At 34.4% G+C, this 22,678-nt stretch overlaps 1 protein-coding gene across 4 annotated transcripts in view; it reads right to left on the bottom strand.

The window, feature by feature from the left end:
* The window catches only part of NEDD4 (NEDD4 E3 ubiquitin protein ligase), a 50,225-nt gene that overhangs the window by 1,454 nt on the left and 26,093 nt on the right, over nucleotides 1-22,678 (bottom strand). For 3 of the 4 annotated variants that reach the window (XM_065733750.1, XM_065733752.1, XM_065733749.1), the window contains 23 exons: nucleotides 22,005-22,055; nucleotides 19,468-19,529; nucleotides 18,626-18,728; nucleotides 17,425-17,594; nucleotides 16,778-16,895; nucleotides 16,491-16,649; nucleotides 14,575-14,640; nucleotides 13,810-13,929; nucleotides 13,133-13,339; nucleotides 12,355-12,432; nucleotides 12,015-12,069; nucleotides 11,870-11,928; nucleotides 10,911-10,976; nucleotides 8,591-8,820; nucleotides 7,853-7,974; nucleotides 7,687-7,757; nucleotides 5,273-5,368; nucleotides 4,139-4,212; nucleotides 3,943-4,003; nucleotides 3,738-3,797; nucleotides 3,544-3,651; nucleotides 3,003-3,099; nucleotides 12-84 (listed from right to left, as the gene is read on the bottom strand). In XM_065733750.1, coding sequence (XP_065589822.1) covers nucleotides 12-84; nucleotides 3,003-3,099; nucleotides 3,544-3,651; nucleotides 3,738-3,797; nucleotides 3,943-4,003; nucleotides 4,139-4,212; nucleotides 5,273-5,368; nucleotides 7,687-7,757; nucleotides 7,853-7,974; nucleotides 8,591-8,820; nucleotides 10,911-10,976; nucleotides 11,870-11,928; nucleotides 12,015-12,069; nucleotides 12,355-12,432; nucleotides 13,133-13,339; nucleotides 13,810-13,929; nucleotides 14,575-14,640; nucleotides 16,491-16,649; nucleotides 16,778-16,895; nucleotides 17,425-17,594; nucleotides 18,626-18,728; nucleotides 19,468-19,529; nucleotides 22,005-22,055 — 2,306 coding nt within the window. The remainder of the gene's footprint in view (nucleotides 1-11; nucleotides 85-3,002; nucleotides 3,100-3,543; nucleotides 3,652-3,737; nucleotides 3,798-3,942; nucleotides 4,004-4,138; nucleotides 4,213-5,272; nucleotides 5,369-7,686; nucleotides 7,758-7,852; nucleotides 7,975-8,590; nucleotides 8,821-10,910; nucleotides 10,977-11,869; nucleotides 11,929-12,014; nucleotides 12,070-12,354; nucleotides 12,433-13,132; nucleotides 13,340-13,809; nucleotides 13,930-14,574; nucleotides 14,641-16,490; nucleotides 16,650-16,777; nucleotides 16,896-17,424; nucleotides 17,595-18,625; nucleotides 18,729-19,467; nucleotides 19,530-22,004; nucleotides 22,056-22,678) is intronic. The other variant, XM_065733751.1, reaches the window with a different exon arrangement.

Here is a 22,678-nt window from a genome sequence, read left to right as displayed (position 1 = left end):
TAAATACTCACCAGGTATGAGCTCTTGGCAGTTTTTCAGGGGTACCCCACTGTTCAACTGTAAACAACTGTGGTCCATTTGAACCTGTAGGAAGAGTACTTGAGTTCTCACCTGACCATATGATTCTTTTCATTACCATTAAGAATTATGAAATACATTGTTCTTTCATCATCCAGTTCTGACTTTAGTAGGAGTTTTTTGTATGAAGCAAAAGTGTACACAAATAATGGTCAACAATTTGAATTCACTTATGCCACTTATACTTTCAAGTATTTCTTGGTACACCTTAATTCCAAGACACTTTTACATCTTAGAGTCAGAAGTCTAAGACAAACACATACACACTGCAACTGGCACCGAACACTTTCTGAGGAAGACAGTTTTATGCCACATACGTTTTTCACCTAAAAATTTAGAAATATTTATCACAATCTGCCAAGTTACAAAACCTAGCAGAAATTATTCAATGTGTACCTTTACACATTGGCAACAGCAGGGTAAGATTAACTGAAAACTTTCTGAAATACAGTAACCATATGTGTAACTGCAGAGACTCAGCGACCCTGTGAAATGAACACCTGCACCTGAGACAACTTTTGGTTAGCAAATGCTGCTCCAGCTACACCCAAGACTTCAGCAACTGTCTTACAGTATGACATATCTGAAAGTTATTTAATCAACTCTTCCCATGCAGATGGGAAGAGCCTATTGTAACCATCTCCTTAAGCTGTTGAAAGCATTCATCTGCATGTAAAAAAAAAAGTGTAGTACAGAATCACTACTTTGTCAGAGAACAGGAGGCAACCTTTGACAGTGGGTGCCCTCTCACTTCTACAAGGAGACCAACAATACACATAGGGAGCTCTCAAGATGGAGTGTCTCTCTGCCTCTGAACTGGAAAAGATGAAACACATTTCAGACCAGAGATGAGTAGCAGTAATGCTAACGTGTTGATCCATGAATACAGCTAAGGTATAGGGCTTAAGGTACACTACACAATACCTATGAAATTATTTTGGTTTTAAAACTCAATATAAAAAAAAAAGAGAAGGTGTCTATGACTCCTCTAAAATGTTTTTTTGTTTTGTTTTGTTTTTGTTTTTGTTTTTTTTTTAATATACAAGTTATATTTGTCAATTACAAAAAATTTCATTTGTGGTTGTATGGAGGCATGAAAAAAGTATATGCATAGTCATATTAAAAACAAAGGATAATACTATAATATGTAATAATATGCATAGCACACCATCAACAAATAAAATTAACAAACACAAAGTTGTAGAAGTGGAAGTGAAAGAAGACAGCCAAGATGCATAAAAAACACAAAGCCACAAAATATGCAATAAATGATACATCCCCAAATTAAAACAAAACAAATGGAGAAAATCCTCCCACAACTGTTCACATACTCAGAAAGGTGGGAAATACCATTCAGTGCACAGCAAACACACTCTGTATGCACACAGAGAATGAATTTGACAGATGAGAGCAGGCACTGAGCACTTAGCCCTAAGATATTATCAGTAAGACTGATATAGCAGCAATTGTGGGAATTCCTCCAGCTCCATGTTTGTTCACCATGGAGGGTCAGTTAGATAAGGCAACTGGAAAGAATACCTGGAAGAAGGATGAAGCAGAGAAACAGCTCAATTGACAGTGCTTTCTACCACATGACACAAAGATAAAAATCCCTTTTCACAGTCAGGTGTGAATAACCCCATATTTTAGCCACTGGACTAACAAACTAGAGGCTTATAAGGCAGGGCTAGGGGGGAAACAAGAAACAGAAGAAATCTCATCCGTTTTTTGTATCTGTTCTCAAACCTCAGTCCATTTTGCACTGCGTTATTTTTATGAGCAGAAATTCCCGGCGTGGCCACAAGAGGGAAATATGCCGCAAGGAAGCGAGCCCCAGGAAGGAACGCAGCCCAGCCCAGGCGTGGGGCACGAAAAGCACAGGGCCGGCCCTGCCACCCACCAGCACCGAGCACTCGGGTGCTGAATTTTTCATTAAGATTAAATAAAAATATAGAAACTGTAACTTGGCCAGAAACTGCCCAAGGATACAAATCCCTGAGCAAAAAAGGGCTAAGAGATTCAACAGTTTCTTTCTATCATTCCTTACAGGACTTGTTTATTTGTCTGAAAACACTTTCAGAAGCAACAGAATTCCAGTCAAGTTCCACGTGCTGCAGCTCCAGCAGCAGTACCCAGGGATCAGGTGCAGGAGCAGACACCTGGCTCAGCTCTGCTGTGTGCACCATGCTTCCTGTTGGTACTCACCACCCCTTTGGTCATGGAATGGAAAAAAAATAAATCATGTATTCACAATGAAAATGAAGAGGGGAAAGACAAGATGTATAGTGGCTGGTATTTGTTCATGATCCTATTTTATAAACAAATCACTTGTTTACAAAGAAGGAAATGTTTATTCAAATACAGAAGTTAGACTATTCAGTCACTTGCATTTTTAATTTATCCTTAATGAATTAGTCTAGTAGAAAACTTAATAGCTGATGGCAGCTGAGATGTCTCACAAGCATCCGTACCCTTTATGGGCTGTCCTATCTGCTTGCCCACACACTTTCCACAGCAGGCCCTCTCATTTTAGCACTGCAGTCTGCCCCCCGCTACCATCTGCTTGCTTCAGCCTCCCTGCTGTGGGTTCACTACTTCTCTCTTGGCTCATGCTTAACTCATTTCAGCAGTCTGCTTCAGAGAATTGTTTGTAAGGATACACTATCTGTGTTGGTGTGGTTTGGGGGCAGATGAAAGCAGTTACAGAACTCATGAGAATGTGAAGTTAACTACTTATGCCACCATGTCGTTGTAATAGTGTCTTATGTAATAGAATTTTCTTCAGGCTCACTAAGGTGTTAAACAGAGATTTTTGTAGCTCTTCAGAAACAAATTTAAAGAGAAAAGTATGTTTAAAGTAAAATATCATTAAAATAACCATATCATGTTCTCAGATAACTGTGAATGCAATCATAAGTACTCACCATAAAGCTCAGCAAACCCATTCATAGGTACACGTGACGTGCCAGTAACAAATTGTAGTAATCTTATTCTCTTTTCAGAGTCCATCATTAAGACTGCCTGTGTACAGTAATAATAACAATTAAAAGACTTAGTTGAAAAGCTTTTAATTAAGGTTTTAGGCTAGTAGATTTATCCAACGTATTTCCACCCCTACTTCCTTTTAAGTTTCCTGATGGTATCAAATAGCTGCCAAATTCTGGTATTTTATTAAATGGAAGATTTTAACATCTTCAGTGTAACTAAATCACAAAAAACCACACAATAATATTGAACTCTAAATGGTTGGTTTTTTCTTGTTGTTTTAAGCAAGTTATCAGTAGTGTATTATGTTCTTACATAATACATCTCATTCAGTTTTCTTACTGCTTTTCTCAGGATTTTCAGCATGCAAATATTTACCCAACTACTGAGGGCATGCTAACCTAGCATAGCTGAAAGGGAGCATCTTTTGAACAGGTTTCCTTACGTAAAATGAATAAGTAAATACAAATCTTGTAATACCTTCCAAAACCACTGTATTACTTGATGATTTACACTGTAGCCATTTTTGTATTTTGTATGTAGTTTCCAATCAGCTACATCCACATCTCCCAGTCCACACATCAGTAACTACATAAATGAAAAAAAAAAAAAAACTTTAAGTCAGTAACATCGAGTTTCATTAGAATTTGTTTTCTTTTCCATGATATGCTTACCTCCAGCTCATTTTCATCAAAAATTTTAATCAGATCCTGAGGTATGAGTTCAAAAAAGCCCTAAAAACATAACAGAAGTTTTGCAAATCAATAGTGTTTTTCTTTTTTTAAAACAAATGCAGGTCTTTAGGATGCCACATTCTAAAAAACTTGTCTTAAGATTAGATGCAACAAATTCAAAAAACTTTTTAATTGAAAATTATACCTCTTTAAAGGCTGCCATTTGTTTCTGTACTCTGCTCACAAATCTCCACTGAATTACAAGACTGTGGAAAAAAAAGTGAATATTTAAAATAAAAGCAATTTACACACAGTAACAATGTTCTTTTGTTACTACAGCCAACACATGAGCTTGATTACTAGAAGGGCTATATCTACCTTGCACAGTGACCACTACTTACTGAATGTAGTCTCTCTTGTTCTTGTTGGTGACAACTATTTCTGATCCACCACTTTTCAGTTCATGCTGATGAGTCTACAGGTGGTACACAGAATAAGTCTCATGTAATATGCATATAACAATTCATGTGTTAATATTACGTAATTTAACTAAATCTCGAAGAATGTGGAATTTGAAAATTATGAGAAATAGAACAAGTTTCAGAGGTTGTTGAATAATTAGATTCTTTTTTTCTGATGCACTATTTAGAGATGCCAGTGTGTCAACCTCCATTTTTTTACTATTTAACTGGTTACAATAAGTGCCTTAAATTTGAATACAAGTTTTCAGTAGTACTGCCTTCACTAACTGCGTGCTCAGTGAACAAGTCTGATTTGCAAATATCAAGGAAAAACACTTACAGAACAATTTCAGTGATGACCCCCTGTAAATACATGAATCTATAGGCATATCCATAACTTTATGATTTATACCATCAGAACCTCCAGTAGACAAATGCCCCATTTTCTATTTATTACAGATACACTTTTTCACACTCCAAAGTGGAATCAATTTAGCTACACAAGACCTCAAAGGCTATTTAGCCTACTTAGATCTTCCTGGCACTGTAGTTTCAAACTACACATGGTATTTCTATGTGATCTATCTTGGACAACTTTCTGCACTAAACCGAACTGGTTTATTTCATAGTTGTCTTGAGCAGCTTAAAGAAAAACAAATAAAAAAACCCTATTATTACCTCTGAGGGAAATCTATGATTCCAGCCATTTCCCTAAGAGCACACCTTTCCTGGCAAATCAGATAAGTTGACTAAGTAATGGGACTATCAGTATTTTAGTCTTAGCTGTGTTTACAGCAACAGCCACATTTCAATGTGACCATTAAAAAAAAAGCATAAGATATTGTTTCTAAGGCTGTGTTTATTTCCAAGTCCTTTATCACATCCAGACCAACAAAGAATGGAATGAGCATATGTCAGCTAAAGGAATTAAGATGAATAAACAAACCAACTTGACTGAATGACAGATTTTTTTTGTCTGTTTTCTTAATACCATATAGTTAAAATCAACTAATTTCACAGGTCGGATGTTTGGTTTCATGTTCTACTTATTCTACTTTACATAGGTATACTAACCTGTCCAAAAAGTTCCTCATCAACTATAAATCTGAGGTCCAGTTCCGCCGGATCATTTTCAAGAATCCATCTCAGAGAATTGTAATATTCACTATCCTAAAAGAGGAAATTACAAATTTAATGAATGAATACAAGAGACTTGCCTGAAGCAGGCATAGCAAAAAACAGTTTCTTAAACAAATACGACTGAATTTTTAAAAAATCCTGGTCTTTTGCAGACTGAGTGCGGTAGTGATTTTATTATATTATATTATATTCCCATCAAAGCCAACAACAAATACTTCACTCAGTACTGATTGCAGGAGATTTAAGTTTCAAGGATCTTGAAAAGCAGATATATTGGAAAGCACCTAGCAATGAAGCCTTAGCAGAGAAATGCAGAGCTTAAAAAAAAAAAAAAAAGGAATGTGTTTTTTAAAAAATATATATATACACGATTAAATGTAATTAAATATATTTAAGGTTGTTTTTTTCCCCCTTCATACATGACATATTTTCTAAGCATGAAGTATAGATCAGATTTTCTCTCTCTTTTTTTTTTTTTTTTTAATTTACTTTCATCAATATTCTCATGGGAACACAAGAAACTGGAAGACAACACTCCCTTTCCAGGTATGTGAAGTCTGGTCTTTTGCTACAGGAGAAGATCCCCTTTAAAGCATCACAGCTGTCCAGGACAATGATGGCTAACCTTTCCGTGCTTGGTGCCACACTTAGGTTTAAAAGAACTGTGCCAGTCTAATTACTTTGGTGCTGAAACATCATTGGTATGAATGATTTGCCAACATCAGGTTTACAAACTAATGTAATGCCTAGCTGGTACCTGAATATCTGTTTCCCTCAAGGTATCATACCTGAACTTATATCTTCAGTTCTAAAGCTCTGAAGTAGACATTCCAGTAAAGACTGCCAAAGCAAAATGACCAAATACAAACAAATTCCACTGACCTTCAAACAGGATGCATAAGCTAGTAATTCAAAAAAAGGCTGCTCTAATTGAAGTGCATGGGGAGTGCTGTCAGTTTGAAAATGATTGTATTTAATCATTAATATCTCGAGTTCAAGAGTCAGTGAGAAATATATTTAGTTTGTTATTAAAACACAAAAACTTGCTTTCCTGAAGAGCACAGTTACAGTAAGCATCAGGTACAAAGAATGGAATAAATACATCCTCTTTCTTTTACCAAACAGCTACTGTGCAGGTTAGATATAGGATGGTATTTTTATGAGCAGCAGTATCTTCTACTGGGCATACACAAAAAGGAAGGTCTCTCTTCCCAACAGAAGCTATCATTAAATTTTTCTATAAATAAGTACCCAACAATGATTAGCACGGAGTATTGTAAGCACTAAGCCAAAACAAAAAGAAAATTAATCCTTGAAAGTAGGCAAAGTCCTTTGTTCATTAGTAGCGTGACAAATATATCTCAGAAGGTCACAACCTGCAATTTCAAAATAGTAAACACAAAATGAAGTGGCCACCTTTTCAGCTGAAAATGGCTCTGTTACAGCTCAGTGAATTCTACAATCTCAATTAATATTGTACTCTGTACATAGGCTCTGCAAGTGTACAAAACTACAAAGAGACTTCTGAAACTGGAGACTTAGCATTTTCAGGACTAGAAATCTCACATATCAACACTACAATAAGACATCATAGCATGTTCTGAAGTTATGTGTTTTAGACTCTTTTTAGTCTCTCATCCCTATTTTTATCTTCCCTTTATCATCAGACAAGGCTACAGAAACTTCAGATATGAAAATTAAGATACACATTATTTCAAAAAACAAAACAAAAAAAAAAAAAAAAAACCCACCAAGACAAACATGATCCTATTAGTCAGAAACACATAGCAACTATATTCAGTATTCTCATGAGATGGCAAAAGTAGGCAAAGTCCTTTGTAATAAATTAAAGAGACCAAACAAAAATCACCCTGCCCAAAACCACTCTGGATAGAAGACCCATTATCAGGGAAACTAACTAAATTGAATAAAATATTATGTTTTTCTCTAAAAATACTATACCTCAAAATTAACTACAATTTTTAGTCTCTGGAAGTATAGGTAATATGTTTTTTTATCAGTCAAAATACACAAACTCAAAAAAAGGTTGATATGGAGATTCCAAAGCTGCTAATGCTTTCATTTATTTCTAAGTAACTTACTACCTAAAATGTTTTTAGAAACATCAAGTTTAGTCAGGTTTTCAATACAGATTAACTAATCTAACTGGAGTCTACCTCTGTCCCATTTTCATTGAAAATTTTAATTCCTGTACGACTTAGTCTCACAAAACATGTATCCTAGAAATACCTTGAAATATTCATTTTTAATCTTCACAGTGTCACTAATTACACATATGAAAAACTTAACATGAAATCCTAACATATACCAAAAAGTAAATTACATACCACAGACTCCATATCATGAAGTGTTATCGGCTTTTGGAGCATCATCTTGTAGAAAGGACGAATAAAAAATGCTTTAAAAGAAGAACAAATACATTGAACAGTAGGTAACTTAACATTCAAAATATGCATAGTATTAATCCAAGTATCATATTAAATAAATACTAACCATCCAAAAGTTTGCCATGGTAAACAGCCATTCCAGCTACTCGACCTATAAACTTGAAATAAGAGAGATGATCTTCATTGCACAGTCCAGAGTTTGGGTTGATCTGCAGAGTATAGTTATCTCTGAAGTTGAGGGGAGCAGAAGGAAAGAAACAAAAACACAACATTTTTCTTATTGGAACAGTTCCACGTTTAAACATCTGAAAGACATCACTGATTAAATCAGGTATTATTTTTCATGAAGTTAAAAAAAGAAAAAAGTTATATTTGGATTAGTAAATTACTAATCTGAAATAAAATAATACTCAACAGAAGCTTCTGTTAGCTTCACAGAAATAAAACCAGAAATTATCCTTGTGAGTTATTGATACACCACATAGAAGTGCTTAACTTCTATTTGAAGTAGTCAGAATTTTCTCAGCATTATCTCTTAAGTACTGACTCTTTGTTCTGTAGGCAGTACATGGCTGCAGATGTATGTTTGTGCAATCAAAGATGAAAAAGCCTGCTGCTGAAAAGAACAAAAAGGGAGGTTTCCTTTCTACAGTACTCTTCCACAGAGTATTTCAGTTATTATCAATTAAATTCACCAATATAGTTTAGGAAGCAGGAGAAAGGAGGAAGAAGGAAAAGAAGGAAAGAAGGAAATAAAACTAATTCAATTTTTTTAAGTACATATGACAGATACAATGAATCTGCTTTCCCTAGTACTTAAATCTTTTGGAACTATGTTACTTACGTAGCTGAATACTCAAACAATCCATAATAAGGGTTAAACATCTCCTTAGAGAGAAGGAAGAACCATTCCCTGGCCACTCCTCCATAGTCTAAACCTTTTTCACCATCAAATTCAATCCAAAGTCTTGCTTTAAGAAAATCTGCTCTCTTCACAGCTATAATTCTTCTATAAGAATCTTCAAGGATTGTTGCGCGATGAATTTTCATTTCAAATCTGTTTGGAATATCACTCTAAAAATGACAATGAAAAGGAAGAGGAAAACAGATTAATGTATCAAATAAACAGTAAACAGCATGGCATGCAAATCCTTTTCTTAACTAATGTGGAAACACATGACTGACAAGAGGTTCTATTTACACACAATTCAATCGGCGTGGAAAGCTTTAGATATTAAGCTCTATTGGTGTTGAGTCCCAAGAAAATCATGTTAAAATAAATTCTCATCAATAATAGCATATGCTCAGTTGTTCTGCATGCACTGAAGTATGGAAACTTTTAATTCACAATATTCTAAGCTTGACTGGAAAAAAGAAACCAACAAAAAACAACCATCACACTACCTCAGAGTTTATAAATAAAATTATTTTGTTACATTTTTCCCTGATTTATTTCACTTTCAATATATAATCCTGTACTTTAACTGTAAGGGGTGGTATAGGTGACAAACAAGTATTTCTAAAATATTTAAATAAACATAACCCAGATAAAATTAGAAAAAAAAAATCACAGGGTTCCTACTATCATATATGAAAGTATTTAAATTTAAAAATATTCAAGGAGATCATACTTGCTGCTGAGCTTTCAGAGATCAAACATTGCTTAAGTACTAAAATCACTATATGAGACCAAAGTATTTTCTTGATTTCACTTGATTTCAGCCAGTTCACTTAAGCCACTACTGCAGGCAAAACTGAGAAATTCAGTGAAAACGGGAACAGGAAATTTCAACCTATTTTCCATAATAACCCGATAATGTGCAGTGAAACTCAACACAGTTCAGATTTCAAAGAACTAGTCATATACTACATAGAAATTATGACTTTTTGAATGCAGAAATGTCTAAATAAGGACAAATAAAGGGATATGTTTTTAATTGTAATGCCTATATATAGGTACACATAAATATATCCATCCAAGAACAGCTTGATCCAAACTGCAAACAAAAAATAATTACTTGGGATGGGAGACTGCATGACCTGTCATTTCCCAAACTGTACAACAACGTACAGTACTAGATATCAAGTTTACATAGTTTCTGAAATATAGAGGTCTATTTCATCATTTCATAGAGCTAAGAAGCACTTTTTTTTGAAAAATACACTATTTTTAGTTGCAAATCACTCGATGAGAAAAAAATGTTCAAGCACTTATAGAATCAACTACTAAAACCAAATTTAGATGATTAAAAAAAGGCCTACAATAATTCAATCTCAATTTAAATCAATCTGTTACCCTAATTATCATTTGCATAGTCGTCAAAAGTTTAAAAGGCAATGGTAACGTATACTTTAAAGTCTGTATACTTCATAAATTGCTCTGGTTATATTGGATACATGAGCACTTCTCAGATTGGGATGATGACATTAGAACAAACAGTAATCGTGCTGACTCTGATAATAAGATGCATATGTAATTATGTAAGATGTATACATCAGCTCAAAGTGCACGGGTTTTAGAAAGGCTGGAGATAAATTTGTTAGGTAAAAGGTGAATACAGGTATCAACTGAAAGTTAACTATTATATAAAACATCCCCCAGTACACTAAATTTGATGACAGTTGTCCACAGATGTTTTCTTATTTGGATATCCAGATGCTAAGAGTTATAAGTACAATGGTCACTAACAGTTCAAACTAGAATTTGCTTATCAGTTATTAACTTAAAATTTTAAGGCTGTAACGATTTTTTACAGTCATCTAGCCTGATCAGATTTCTAACTGAACAGTTTAAAATCTATTTTGAGAATTCCTCTTTCCATATTCTGATTTCCAAAAACTATTACATGCTAATGCCAATTTTTTTCAATCTCTTCTGTTTCCAGTCTACCTCAAGATGGAGTTACTAACCTTTTAAAATTTCTGCTTACAAATTAAACTGCTTTCAGTTTCATGGCTCATAGTCACAAACTCCGTTGTTACATCTAATGGCAACTGTAATCAAGTTAATCAAGCTTCTGCTTCACAGATGTATTTGTAATCAGTCCTTCTACATTCTCTATGCAGGTCAGAGATATATAATTTCTTTTCCCTGTAACCCACGCTTCCTTTGCTTAGGGACATACATTTCTTAACTTCGTGCTGGGTTGCTGCTGATTACTAACCTGTTTCTTCAGTTTCTTTCTGAAGAACTCATACTTTCGCTTATAGTCCCTGGAGTAAGGCACGGCCTTTGAAAAAACAAACAAACAAAACCCAAAACCAACAACTGAAGAAGTATCCCAGGTATTCTAACAATTAATTTAAGAAACCGGTCTATAATTGTGAGACATATACATTTATAGATTCATAGATTCATAGATACATTAGGTTGGAAAGGACCTGCAAGATCATCTAGTCCAACCATCCTCCTACCACCATCCCTACCCACTAAATTTAAGTTCTGAGAAACCAAAAAGTTTTTTACTAAGTATCAAGAATATTTTCAATTTATGTCTACACCGACAGCTCAAAAAATCTAAGAAGTACTGCTTTGTTCAAAACATTTGTATTGGTCAGTTCCACAGAATTTATCCCACACTTTACAATTTACTGAATTAACTGACTAAAATCACCCACTGGCCAAAATCAAAGCCATCAAAATGTCTTTTTTGATTTAAATCATGTTTAGTCTTTCCTTGCTCTATCATGAGAAACCTGGCTACAAACACCTCTATTTTCCATGGACAGAGAAGGTTGTTTACATATGTGGGCTATTAATAAACATAGATATCAGTTGAACACTAAAACCCATTCTATAATTATAATGTGTACCATCTTTGCAATTAGTCCTGGTAATTTTGCACTTCAGATAAAGTATCAAGGCCAGATCATTATTTTGCAGTTAGAAATTAATTTCATTCCCTTTACAGACATTTTCTTTTTGAGCTGATTTTTATTTCTGGTGTTTAAAGACCACTCCCACAGAAAATCTAGTATGTCTTTAAAGAAATAAGAATTCCTTGCTCAAATATCCTCAAAGTTTCATCTTCTAGACCTGATAAATAGCTCTGATAAAGAGCTTGCTTGAATTTTCTCAGTCATACTCTTGAAGAATGAGATAAAGCAATAAAGAAAAGCTTACTGGTCCGGTTATTGCCACATTCTGCAGTCGAGGATCCTCCCATTGTGTTTTCTTGGTATCTGCAAGGCATTTCATAATTACTTCCCCTGATTTAGGTAACTGTAATAAAATGATGAGTAGTGACAGAATATTACACGGTACTTACTGTGGTTTATGAAGAATATTCTTCCATCTGTGTGTGTTCTCTCTTCCCACCCTGGCTGTAAGAAAGAGATACTTAATATAAACTTATAATCACACAGTTTGCATAGAACCCGAGTTGAGCAGAAGTCATGGGTATTGCCTCCTCCCATCTACTCTTGAAACTGGAATTTAAAATTTTGTTTGTTGTTGTTATTATTTGAAAAGCTTTTTTTGTTTTGTTCTGTTCTGTTTTATTTTATTTTTTAAGCAGCAGGCTGCAGTTCTTTTCATGTGCAAATTTAGATTGGGGTAGTTTAAATTAAATTGTTATACCAGAAAACCAAGTAAAATTATATACTTACAGGTAGTGGTCCTAGGTCTACTGGATCTAGGGAAGTCTTTCTCCTAAGATGAGGAGGAATTTTCAGTCTTGGATCTTCCTTTGAAAACAAAACAATCAGCATGTTAAAACTGCTTTGAGGGTTTGCTTTGTTTTGCTTTAATTTTGTTTTCCTCTTTGTTAACGACCATGTAAAAAGCATGCCTAGTACCAACAAGACAACTGTTGCATATTCTGCACAAGATAGTTGGCTTGAGGATCATCAGTCTTCCAGTATTTTACAATCATCATCTTTTAATCAAATTTATTTAAATCCTCTCACACATAAAAATCCTTCACTTAAATCAGTATTAGTATAATCGAGTAAATCTTTTCACATGATTCCTAGGACACCTTGTTGTTTTTGTTAGTTCATTTGTTTTCAAGTTTAGGGTTTACTGTTTTGGATTTGGATTGGTCTTTTTAGACTCTTTCCATAATTCCAAAGATATTTTAAATTATGCAGTTTTTATTTTTATTTTATTTTTTAAATCATATATGTTCCTTAACAGACAGGACATCTTGCTTGAGTGAGAAATGAATCCCTGCTGACAATAAATCACATTCATATTTGTAGTCATTCTTTTCCACTTGTGCAAGTAAGGTGGGAGAGTTGTTAGGTTTTCGTTTGTTTGTTTGTTGAAATAAAAATGTTAGTAAAGAAATCTTGAGACTGAATAAATCTATGCAAGTTCACTGAAAGCAGGAAAGCTTTGATTTGAGATAAAAGAACTTCAGTCCATGAAAGCAGTTATCATTACCCATGTTGTAGTTTTGGTATTGTGGTCAATAAAGAATGGTCTCCCATTAGGTGCATGTCGAACTTCCCAGCCTTTAGGGAGAAATCCCTGCTCCATTTCAGGCTGCTGATTAGAAGACTGTTGTGATGGATCGCCTGATGTTGCTTGTGGCTGTCTTGCTATAGAAGTATTCTGTGCAGTCAGCAATTGACCTGCTTCCATTCCAACCTACAGACAAAAAATAAAATAAAATAAAACCCAAACAACAACAACAACAAAACACTAATAAAAAATATCTGAAGAACAATGTATTTTATCTATTAAGGTACTAATATTACTTGACTCATCAAAGCAGTTTCATAAAGCAAATGCCAAACAGTAGACAGGCTTGTTTATCAACAACACTGACACTAACAATCACAGATTAGGCTACCAAAGTTGAAAGATGTTTTTCAGGCTTCCCCAACAGCTATCACATTCCAGCAGGCTTTCCTGATGCATTAATCGTAGAGTGACTTACCATAAATACTACAGTTACCAACTCCAGTTGCATTCCCTCTGATTTTCTTATGTGATTTGTTATCAGGTTATGCCTTTCAAAAGTTTTATTTCAAAGCGATCTCTAAACTTTACTCCTATTATGTGAGGTGTTTAAAGGGCTATATGAATGAAAACAATAATTAGAATACAGAAAATACCTCTACAACTGGCTTTATCCAAGTAGTAGTTCTGGAATTGTGATCTATGTAATACGACCTCCCTTTTTCATCTTGTCTTTCTTCCCAGCCTGGCGGTAATCCAGATGAAGTAGGCAGTAACTAAATATTAATGATAACAGAAGAAAAAACAGTTAGGAAAACTATGAAACTGACTATGAAAAGAGTTTCCTCTATCAAATTAAAAAAATAATAATAAACAAGATCCATGATTTTCCATGGACTAGAAAATTAGAAAAGTAGTATTGAAATCCTTACTGAAGTATCAAGTGACAGAATTATTTTATTTATTTATTTTTAATTCAAGCCTCTCATCCAAAAGGATTAAAAGGACTAGTTTATGTATTTGCTTTAGACGTGGCTGAGCCAGTCCAGTACTTCTGGCTAGGAACTCAATTTTGCAGCATGACCATGAAAATGTAAGGTAAGGACAGAAGTACAGCTTTAATTATAAAAGTAAATGATTTCAGAAACTTTCAGAAATTTCAGAAAATTTCATGGTAGAGTCAATTCCCTCTGTAAGTTCTATCCATGCATTAAGCTATGTTAAACCAAAAACATGAAGTTGGAAGATGGAAGTTATACAACTGAACTCCAATCCTGCTAGGCTCTCATGATGACAGTTTTATCAGGACAGCTGCCAGGAGCCCATTATACATAGCTAAAATAAAACATTCTACATCCTCCAACTTCTGTTGGAGGCTATAAGAAGTTGCACAAGCCTCTGTTTTTTGGATGACAACATACCACTGGATGTGCAGGCTGCTCTTCAACTCTGTATGTTTGCAGACTACCTCTTCTGCTGGAATGATTCTTGAAGAAGTGGAGGAAAAAAGAGACATCAGCAACAATTGCAGCTTTAAGGACAACCACAAACTGTGAACCAGGATTACCAAGCTTTAAACTGTTACAGTTTTCATCTTGAAAATGCCATGTTTGTTTTGAAACAACCAGTAAAGAAATATTTTGTAAACTGATGTTTCAGTACTGCTAGTAACATTGTTCACAGCATCTAATGTAACTTTAGAGAAAATCAATACAGAGACTAACCTTAAATCCTACCAATGGCATTTTGGCATTTAAAACATTAATTACCTGCAACCAGTTACATTACAGTTTACAATTTACAATTTTAAATTTACAAGTTTAAATTTTTTTTTACAATTTACAAGTTTAAATTTACAATTTACAATATAGAAGTCATCACATCATTTTGTAAGTAGGCTAGAGCCTATGACACATGAGAGCCAACACTTTTCAGAGAGATGTTTAAATAAATAAGATATGAAGGACTGAGATAATTGCTTTCCAAGCAAGTGGTTCATTACTGCAGTATGTATAAGCATCCACATTTCTGCCTAGAGCTACCTTTTATATCTCACCTGCTACAATTAAGCAATTGTATTTCACCTTCCTCCAGAATTTTCCAGATTACCTCAAGTATTGTTCTCTATGTAACCACCCATGCACCCTCTATTTTCAGAGAAAATAATTGAATTTGGGGGTTTTTGTTGTTGTTTTTTGTCTTTTGTTTTTGTGTAGAGATGAAGAGATGCAAGACTGTAATTCTAGCTGGTTGTTACCAACAACTTGAACATCTGCTTCTCCTTTGCTTAAGCTAACCCACCAAGCAAACAGAAATAATGGTTTTCTTGGTATCCATAGGATGCTGAATATGTAAAGCTTGTGGCTCTCACTTCACTATTTCCAGAAACACTTGAGATACCTTTGTACAATCTTATAAAAACACAAGCAATTTACCCTCAAGTCACACTTGGAATGGCAACCTCAGCATCAGAAAAGCTGATAATTCCATTGAAATACTGAGATCTTATGCATCATATGGCCTGGGTCACCTCTGCAGGCTTTCCTCAATGGATAGTGGATTTCTTAAGTCATGTATTTATACGTATCAGTTTACAAGGCCATTTGTGAAGGTCAGGTTTCACAAGACAGCTAAGCTTATTTAATTGGTTGCTGCCACCAAAAAGACTCACTCATTCCTGTGTACTCCTGCAGCTTTTCCCTTGCTGGGAATTTTTCAGACAACCTAGGGAGCTCTTTCAACTTGCTAAAACAGCAGAAAATAGCGTTGAGGAGAAAATGCAGATAGTTTTCTTCTGGGTTAGTCTGCTGAACAGTTAGACAAGTTTCTGGAATTTAGACAAGTTTCATAATTGGTGCAAGGATTTTAGAACTGTATGAATGAAACCTTTTTTTTTTTTAATGCTATGTAGTCATCAGATTTACTCAGCACAAATTATAAAATCTTACTGCAGTACTTGCAATGAAAAATTAGCTACCTTTAAACTTGCCCTAACATAAGAAGTTACCAGTATGGAACTATTCCCTCAGAAATAAAAGTTCAGGATGGTTATAGACAGATCTCTTCATCTGCGCTTTTCAGCACTACTCAGTACAGCAATGATGCTGGAATAAAAGGTAGATTTAGAGTCTTAAAAATAGCTAACTCAAGCCTGAGCTTCAAGCAGAAATTCTTATTTTATATAAGCGAAGTGGGGAATAATAAAATGCTTGCTTAGATGGGCTTGTACAGTAAAAGTATTCCCAAATTCTCAACATTTGAGATGAAATTGAAAATGTTAACAGTTAATACAAAGTATTTATTAGTACAATTTTAAAAATGAGAAGAAATAACTTACAGTGTAGGCTGCTGACTGCCCAGTAGCTGAACTTCCAGAAGTACTAAGTCTGGTATTGAGCTCTTCTGCAAGATGAGTCTGTATATCACAATTGTTCTGTATCTGAGGGTTCTCACTGCTATACAATGTTGCCTCATCTTCAGTTATAATTTCCCAGCTCTTTAAAAAGAAACAAGGAAAAAATATTTTAAAATAAGTAGTTTTAAGTTATAAATACTTAAAATAAGGTTTTTGACAAGAGGTGAAAACCTACTTGCAATTCAGAAATATTTACATATGGCTTTTACCTCAGGAGAATCTCTGCTGTCTAGATTTTCTGTATCTTCTGATATCTGCCTCCGATGAGTGAACACATGCTGGGCCTCCAACTGCATGTTACCAATATCTGCTACAGTTACATTGTCCCTATTGAAAAAAACATGTCACCCATATCATAGTACTATAATCATGTTTTATCTTTCAACAGCAAAAATATCCCTTACAGTCATTTTGGAAGAAGAAATTGAAGCAGTTATGCTTCAAAACTAAAAAAGTATTTATTTGAACAGGAAGCAGAAGTAAAATTAAATAACCAGATAGCATTTCAAGTATTATTTTTGTAATTCATATGCAAAGGGACAAATCTGTAGTCACTGCTGGGAAGGAAGAACCAGTCTTACAGCCAAAAAATACTCTCCTCTACATTACTATGTCATCTCTTACAGCTACAAGCAGTTTCAATTTGAAGATAAGATTCCAGAGAGTAGGAAGGATGTTCTGTAGTTAAATGGACCACTGATCAGTGACCAGGACACATGGGCTTGAATGTTCAGATGTGGAAAGTTCTCATATCTAACTCTCAAACTATGGATTTTCTAGCTCTTCCCACTTTCAGTGCAACTAGAAAAGATTGAAAATTAATATAAGGCTCAAATCTTCAGGCCAAAAGACATACTGAGCAGTTGGTCTTTTCCACTGCGTTCTTCTGAATTCATGATTGACATAATAGGTCCTGCCAAGGAGGTCTTGTCTTTCTTCCCAGCCTGAAGGCAATGGAGGAGATTCCTGATGCTGCTGTTGTGGCTGGTTAGAAGCATCCGGTTGGTCCAATAAAATCCACCCAGGCTAAGAGACACAGTATTAGCTACTTTTAATTTGCATTATGAAAGTGAAAAGGTATCCCAAATCATCATCTTTTTAAGGTACAGTTCCACTTTATCTTAAACACTAAGATTGACTCTCAATTTCACTGTATTTCTTAAGAAAAGAGAGGACACAGACTTCTGCATGAATCACTCAAGTTCTTGAAATGTAATAACATTAAGAGTTGCTTATGCCAGTCTAGGGAAACAAACAGCACTCCTTAGTTAGCTTTAGGGGTTTCGTTTGTTTGTTTGTTTTTGTTTTTTGTGCATTTGCTTTAATCATTTTTTTTTCTGAAAGAGTGGTCAGGCACTGGAATGGCCTGCCTAGGGAGGTGGTTGAGGATCCATACTGTTCAAGAAGCGTTTAGATGAGGTGCTAAGGGATTTGATTTAGTAGTTGGGTAGGGATAGTGATAGGAGGATGGTTGGACTAGATGATCTTGTAGGTCCTTTCCAACCTTATGAACCTATGAACCTATTTCATACATATGATGCAACATACTAGTCAGATGAGCAGACAATTCTGGAACAGCAGCTGTGACAATACCAATTAGAATAATTTAAGGTCTTGAAAAGATATACTGTTCTAAACTGGATGTGCTTACTACAGATCACAAGTGTAAAACAGTAACGATCAAAATATTTCCATAAATTAGAGAAAGATGAAACTCTAAAACCTGCAAGACGACAGCTGGCTATGTTTAAACAATGTTAAGCAGCAGTAAAAGTTATCGGTCAACAATATTTCCAGAAAAAAATATATAGAAGCATGGTAATGCACTACAAGAACAAAACTGAAGTCTAATGTACATTTTTCTTTTTATGCAAAAGAACAACAAAACACCCCTCCAGATGGAAAAACTATTTTACACTGATTTACAGCTGTACAGCAAGACAAAAGCAATCAGATTTATCTGGCTTGTTTCTAAAAATATGTGATTTCTAAATACCCTTAATAGCTGCAGATCAACAATTGCTACATTTCTCAGCAAAAAATATATATTTTCCCACCTCCAATTCCTCAGCCTGTTCTGTGGTCTCCTCTTCAGATCCATTGCTTTTAGGTAAGTAAGTCATCTTTAATCTAAGGTGGCCTTTAACTCTTGATTTATGGCTGCAGAAGAGAAACAGTGTTCTTACTGTGCACTTATGAAGTTGCTACTTCAAAATTAAAAGCTAAACAAGTCCAGCTGAAGGATTATTTTGACGTTTCTCCACATAAACTTGACTTTTTGCAGTTTGAATTAATGAAGTTCTATAATGGTATCAGGTTTAAGACATACCCCTGAAGTGCTAAAAATCTAAAATCAGGAGATGCAAAATACATCAAATTATCTTTTCTGCTAAGAATGTGGCTGAGAAGGATCTATGTAAACCATATCTAAAAAGCATTATCTGAAGAAATGTTGACGTGCATTTTATGAATTTTATCTCTATTGCTCTAAATTGCTGATTGAGGTTAAAAATCTACATTTTAAAAACAAATATGAAATATGTAACACTAAAATCAATACTGAAGTGTTACATATTTTATAATGACTTGTTTTCTTAACAGGACTTTTTAAATGTGAGCAGCTTTTCATTTTAAGCTTTGTTATGTAATTAAAGTCATATGAAACAGTTTATGAGAAACAGGCAAACAACAGACATCTTCTAAAGGAAGGGAGGAAACAATTTCAATTCGAAAAAGAATTTAAACAAATGCTGACTTTAGCAGAACCACAAACATTTTGCTCCATTGAAATTCAAGTTTCTGTGATGAAAATGTAGGCAACATTTATACACATACAAGTACTTCTATAATTGAATTGTTTGGATATGAAAGTTAGAATTTTTATGTGGTATTTACAAACCTTCTTGGATGAAGAACAAAATCCCGAAAGGTATATGGTCTCTCCATACTTGGATTTTCTGTCTGCAATAGGAGAAGTTTTTTCAAGAAGTTTACATCATCAAATACTTGTTACTGAGGAAAACTAACAGAAATTTTAAATCAGTTTTTTAAAGTCAGTGTGACTTAAAATTTGAATGATGTGTTCAGTTAAAGCTCTGGCAATCAATGCCAACTTATATCATAGGAATAAAGTTAATTCCCAAGTTCAAGAAAAAGAACAACGAAGCTTTTCAGTGTGTAAAATATACATGCACACACATTACAGTTTCTAAAGCACAGGCATAGGGAAAAATAACTGTTTAGCCTGAAATCAGTCATTTCTCAGTTTTCGCATTCAAAAGATCTGCCATAATTTTTTTCCCTGCCTTGGTATTTTTCAAATACTCTTACACAGATCAGATATGAAAAGCTTTATGATTTGGCAAAAATAAAGATCTTTAAAAAATCACAGAGGAATCCACTTCTGAGAACATCTCTTCTGACTGATGAAAGCAAAGTTGCTCAACATAAGCACAAAAGTAAACAGATGTGATTTTATAATCATAAATATGTATCCCAGGTACAGGTATAGAAATATATGTGAAGGACCATTACAGAGAATATACTTTTTTTTTTCTGGTTAACAAATATTTATCATCCATCTGCTGTTCTGCAATTACTACAAAAACAGTTGATTTCTTACCATACAGTGTATTTAGGAACATTTGGAAATACCTTTCACAACTCAAAATGGATTTCAGCTGTTTGTGAATTCTGGGATCTAACTCTATGCTCTTTTTAATATATTTTAACCATTTCCATATAAGGTAAGCCACTGTTAAATTAAGGATTTTAGAATGTGGGTTTTTTTTTGGAAAAAGACCTCTGTCTTTTCATGGCAGAATGGTATATTTCATGGAACTTTAAGGCAATTACATTTTGCTGAATATTCATTGTACTGAATCTCAGAATGAAAAATGTCATCATATATACCAGAGATTTCAGATTAAGCTCTTATTAATATTAAAATAAATGCTTCTCTGAAATGAAAATGGAATGAAGCTTTTTTTTTCTTTTATCCCAGCCCAACGTAACACACTAAAATGCTGTAGAATTACGTGAGAGGGGAAAAAAAGAGAAAATACATGCTTTGTAATTGTTTCCTACTTTTCAAAAATGAGAACTGCCTTGGACTCAATACTAGGTTAGTCTTTGGTTAATTAATTTTGGTTTTGGAATGCCAAAATAAGTATCTGTTCACTATCTTACTGTAAAAAGGAGTTAAGCTGTTAATATGCCCATGACTACCAGGCTCCTCTTAGTTATGAACAGTCTGCATTCACACAGTACCAAAGAAAATAAGATGGGAACCAAAACTACATGCAATCATGAATTTTTAATATAAATTGATTTCACTCATCCAAGAATAATTTTACTTACTAATTTGTAAATAAAAGATCATTTTAAAAAAATCACTTATGTTTGAGCCAATGGAGCATAGTAGGCGAAAGTTTTGTGTAGGCAAAACCAAGTAATTAGGAACCAGGAAGATGGATACAAAGGAGACAGGGAGACACTGACTTTAGAGGAAGGTAACAAAATAGATGTGGAAATACAGAAGTGAGACTATATAGTTCTGGCTAAAGGTAATGCACCAATATCCCCAGAAGACTGTGATACTGCTGCCCAGCTTCCCAGTGGGCAGGAAGAGACAGGTCTTCTGGAGGGGGATCACAGCCACTTGTCCCCAAGCAGGGTGCTGTGGTCTCACACTCTGCCTACAGCAGGAAGCAGGACAGGTCTGTAACTACCTCGAGCATGGGTCTTAACCAGAATGAAGGGAGGAAATTGCTCTTGGAAAGGTTTTGCCACAGTTGTTATCCTGTATTTAAATCAGTTGCCGACAGAAAACTGTTAGAACCCTCTAATGTTTTGAAATTTAAAAAAAAAAAAAAAAGAAAAAGGGAAAAAAGTGAAAAAGAAGGGGAAAAAAAGAAAAAAATAAGAAAAAAAAAAAGGGAAGGCTTATTTATTTTAGTGTTCTTGGTGATCTTCCCTGAAAATTAACAATGTACTTTGCAAAAGGAATACAAAAATGTGCAGAACTATGCTAGCTCTATTTCCTACTTATTTTCTTGTGCATTTGTCTGTGGGTATAAGAACTAAAAGAAGTAAGTCTATATAACATAAAGCAACAAAAGAAGACTTTAAACAGAATATTAAGAAATGCGGTGATTATTATAACCTCTTCTAGTCTTTAAGACGGCTTAAAATCTTTCACTTTCATTTTGAAAAAGCTACAAACACTTCTAACTCTCAGCAGCAGAAATCACCACCTAGATACATGTTCAACTACATTTTTTGATAAACACCAGCAGTAAACAAAAACACAACAGGAGAATTTAATCACTTCCATCATCAGTATGGTTTACCTCCTTAGATGACTAAAACAGCTCCTTACAGAATCCCTTTTCCTTTTCACATTGTTAATACAAAACAAAAGAACAAAATACCAACCGGTAACTGATAAAGAGGAATATCCACTTGCCCAAGAAAATCATCTCGAGTCTAGAAAAAACACAAATAAAAAGCACAAAACAATTAAAGTCACAGTGTTTTGGAAACAATGCTTCAAAATCCCCGATAACACAGGAAAGCTTTTTAAGATCTTCAAGACAGAATTGAAGCATAGACAAGGAAAATTCCTGCACAGAACAAGTTCTGACTGACTTGGTAACTAGAATCATGGACACTTTTGTCTTCCTCAAAATAAATGACACTTAACAGAGCGATGGGATTTTTAAAATTATTATTATTATTTAAAATTGCATGGACTAGTGTTAATCAAACTGAAGAAAGTTGTTCAGCTGGGACTGAGACTGTCAGCATCTCCAGTAGAAATGTTGTCTTAAAGGGCAGAAAGTGAAGCTATTCCAGTAAAACAGTTGTCTTAATGTATGCTTAAACAACTGAACATTTATCATAAAGCAACAATGAATTATTTACAGACCTTTCTGCTAGGAACGCTTGAAATTGGTATGAACTTAGGCAGAATGTCTAACATAAGCATCTATTAAATTATCTTTCATTACAAAATAATACGACTAACTGTCAAAAGTAAGAGGAAGTAAGAGTAAGTTTCATCTCTGATAAGTGCTTTGGAACTTGCAGCAATTCCAGCTGTCCCAAGC

This window comes from Cyrtonyx montezumae, unplaced genomic scaffold, assembly GCF_038088225.1.
Source record: "Cyrtonyx montezumae isolate F1298 unplaced genomic scaffold, pur_monq_1.0 scaffold_17, whole genome shotgun sequence".
Lineage (NCBI taxonomy): Eukaryota > Metazoa > Chordata > Aves > Galliformes > Odontophoridae > Cyrtonyx > Cyrtonyx montezumae.
This window is presented reverse-complemented; position numbering and strand designations above follow the sequence as displayed.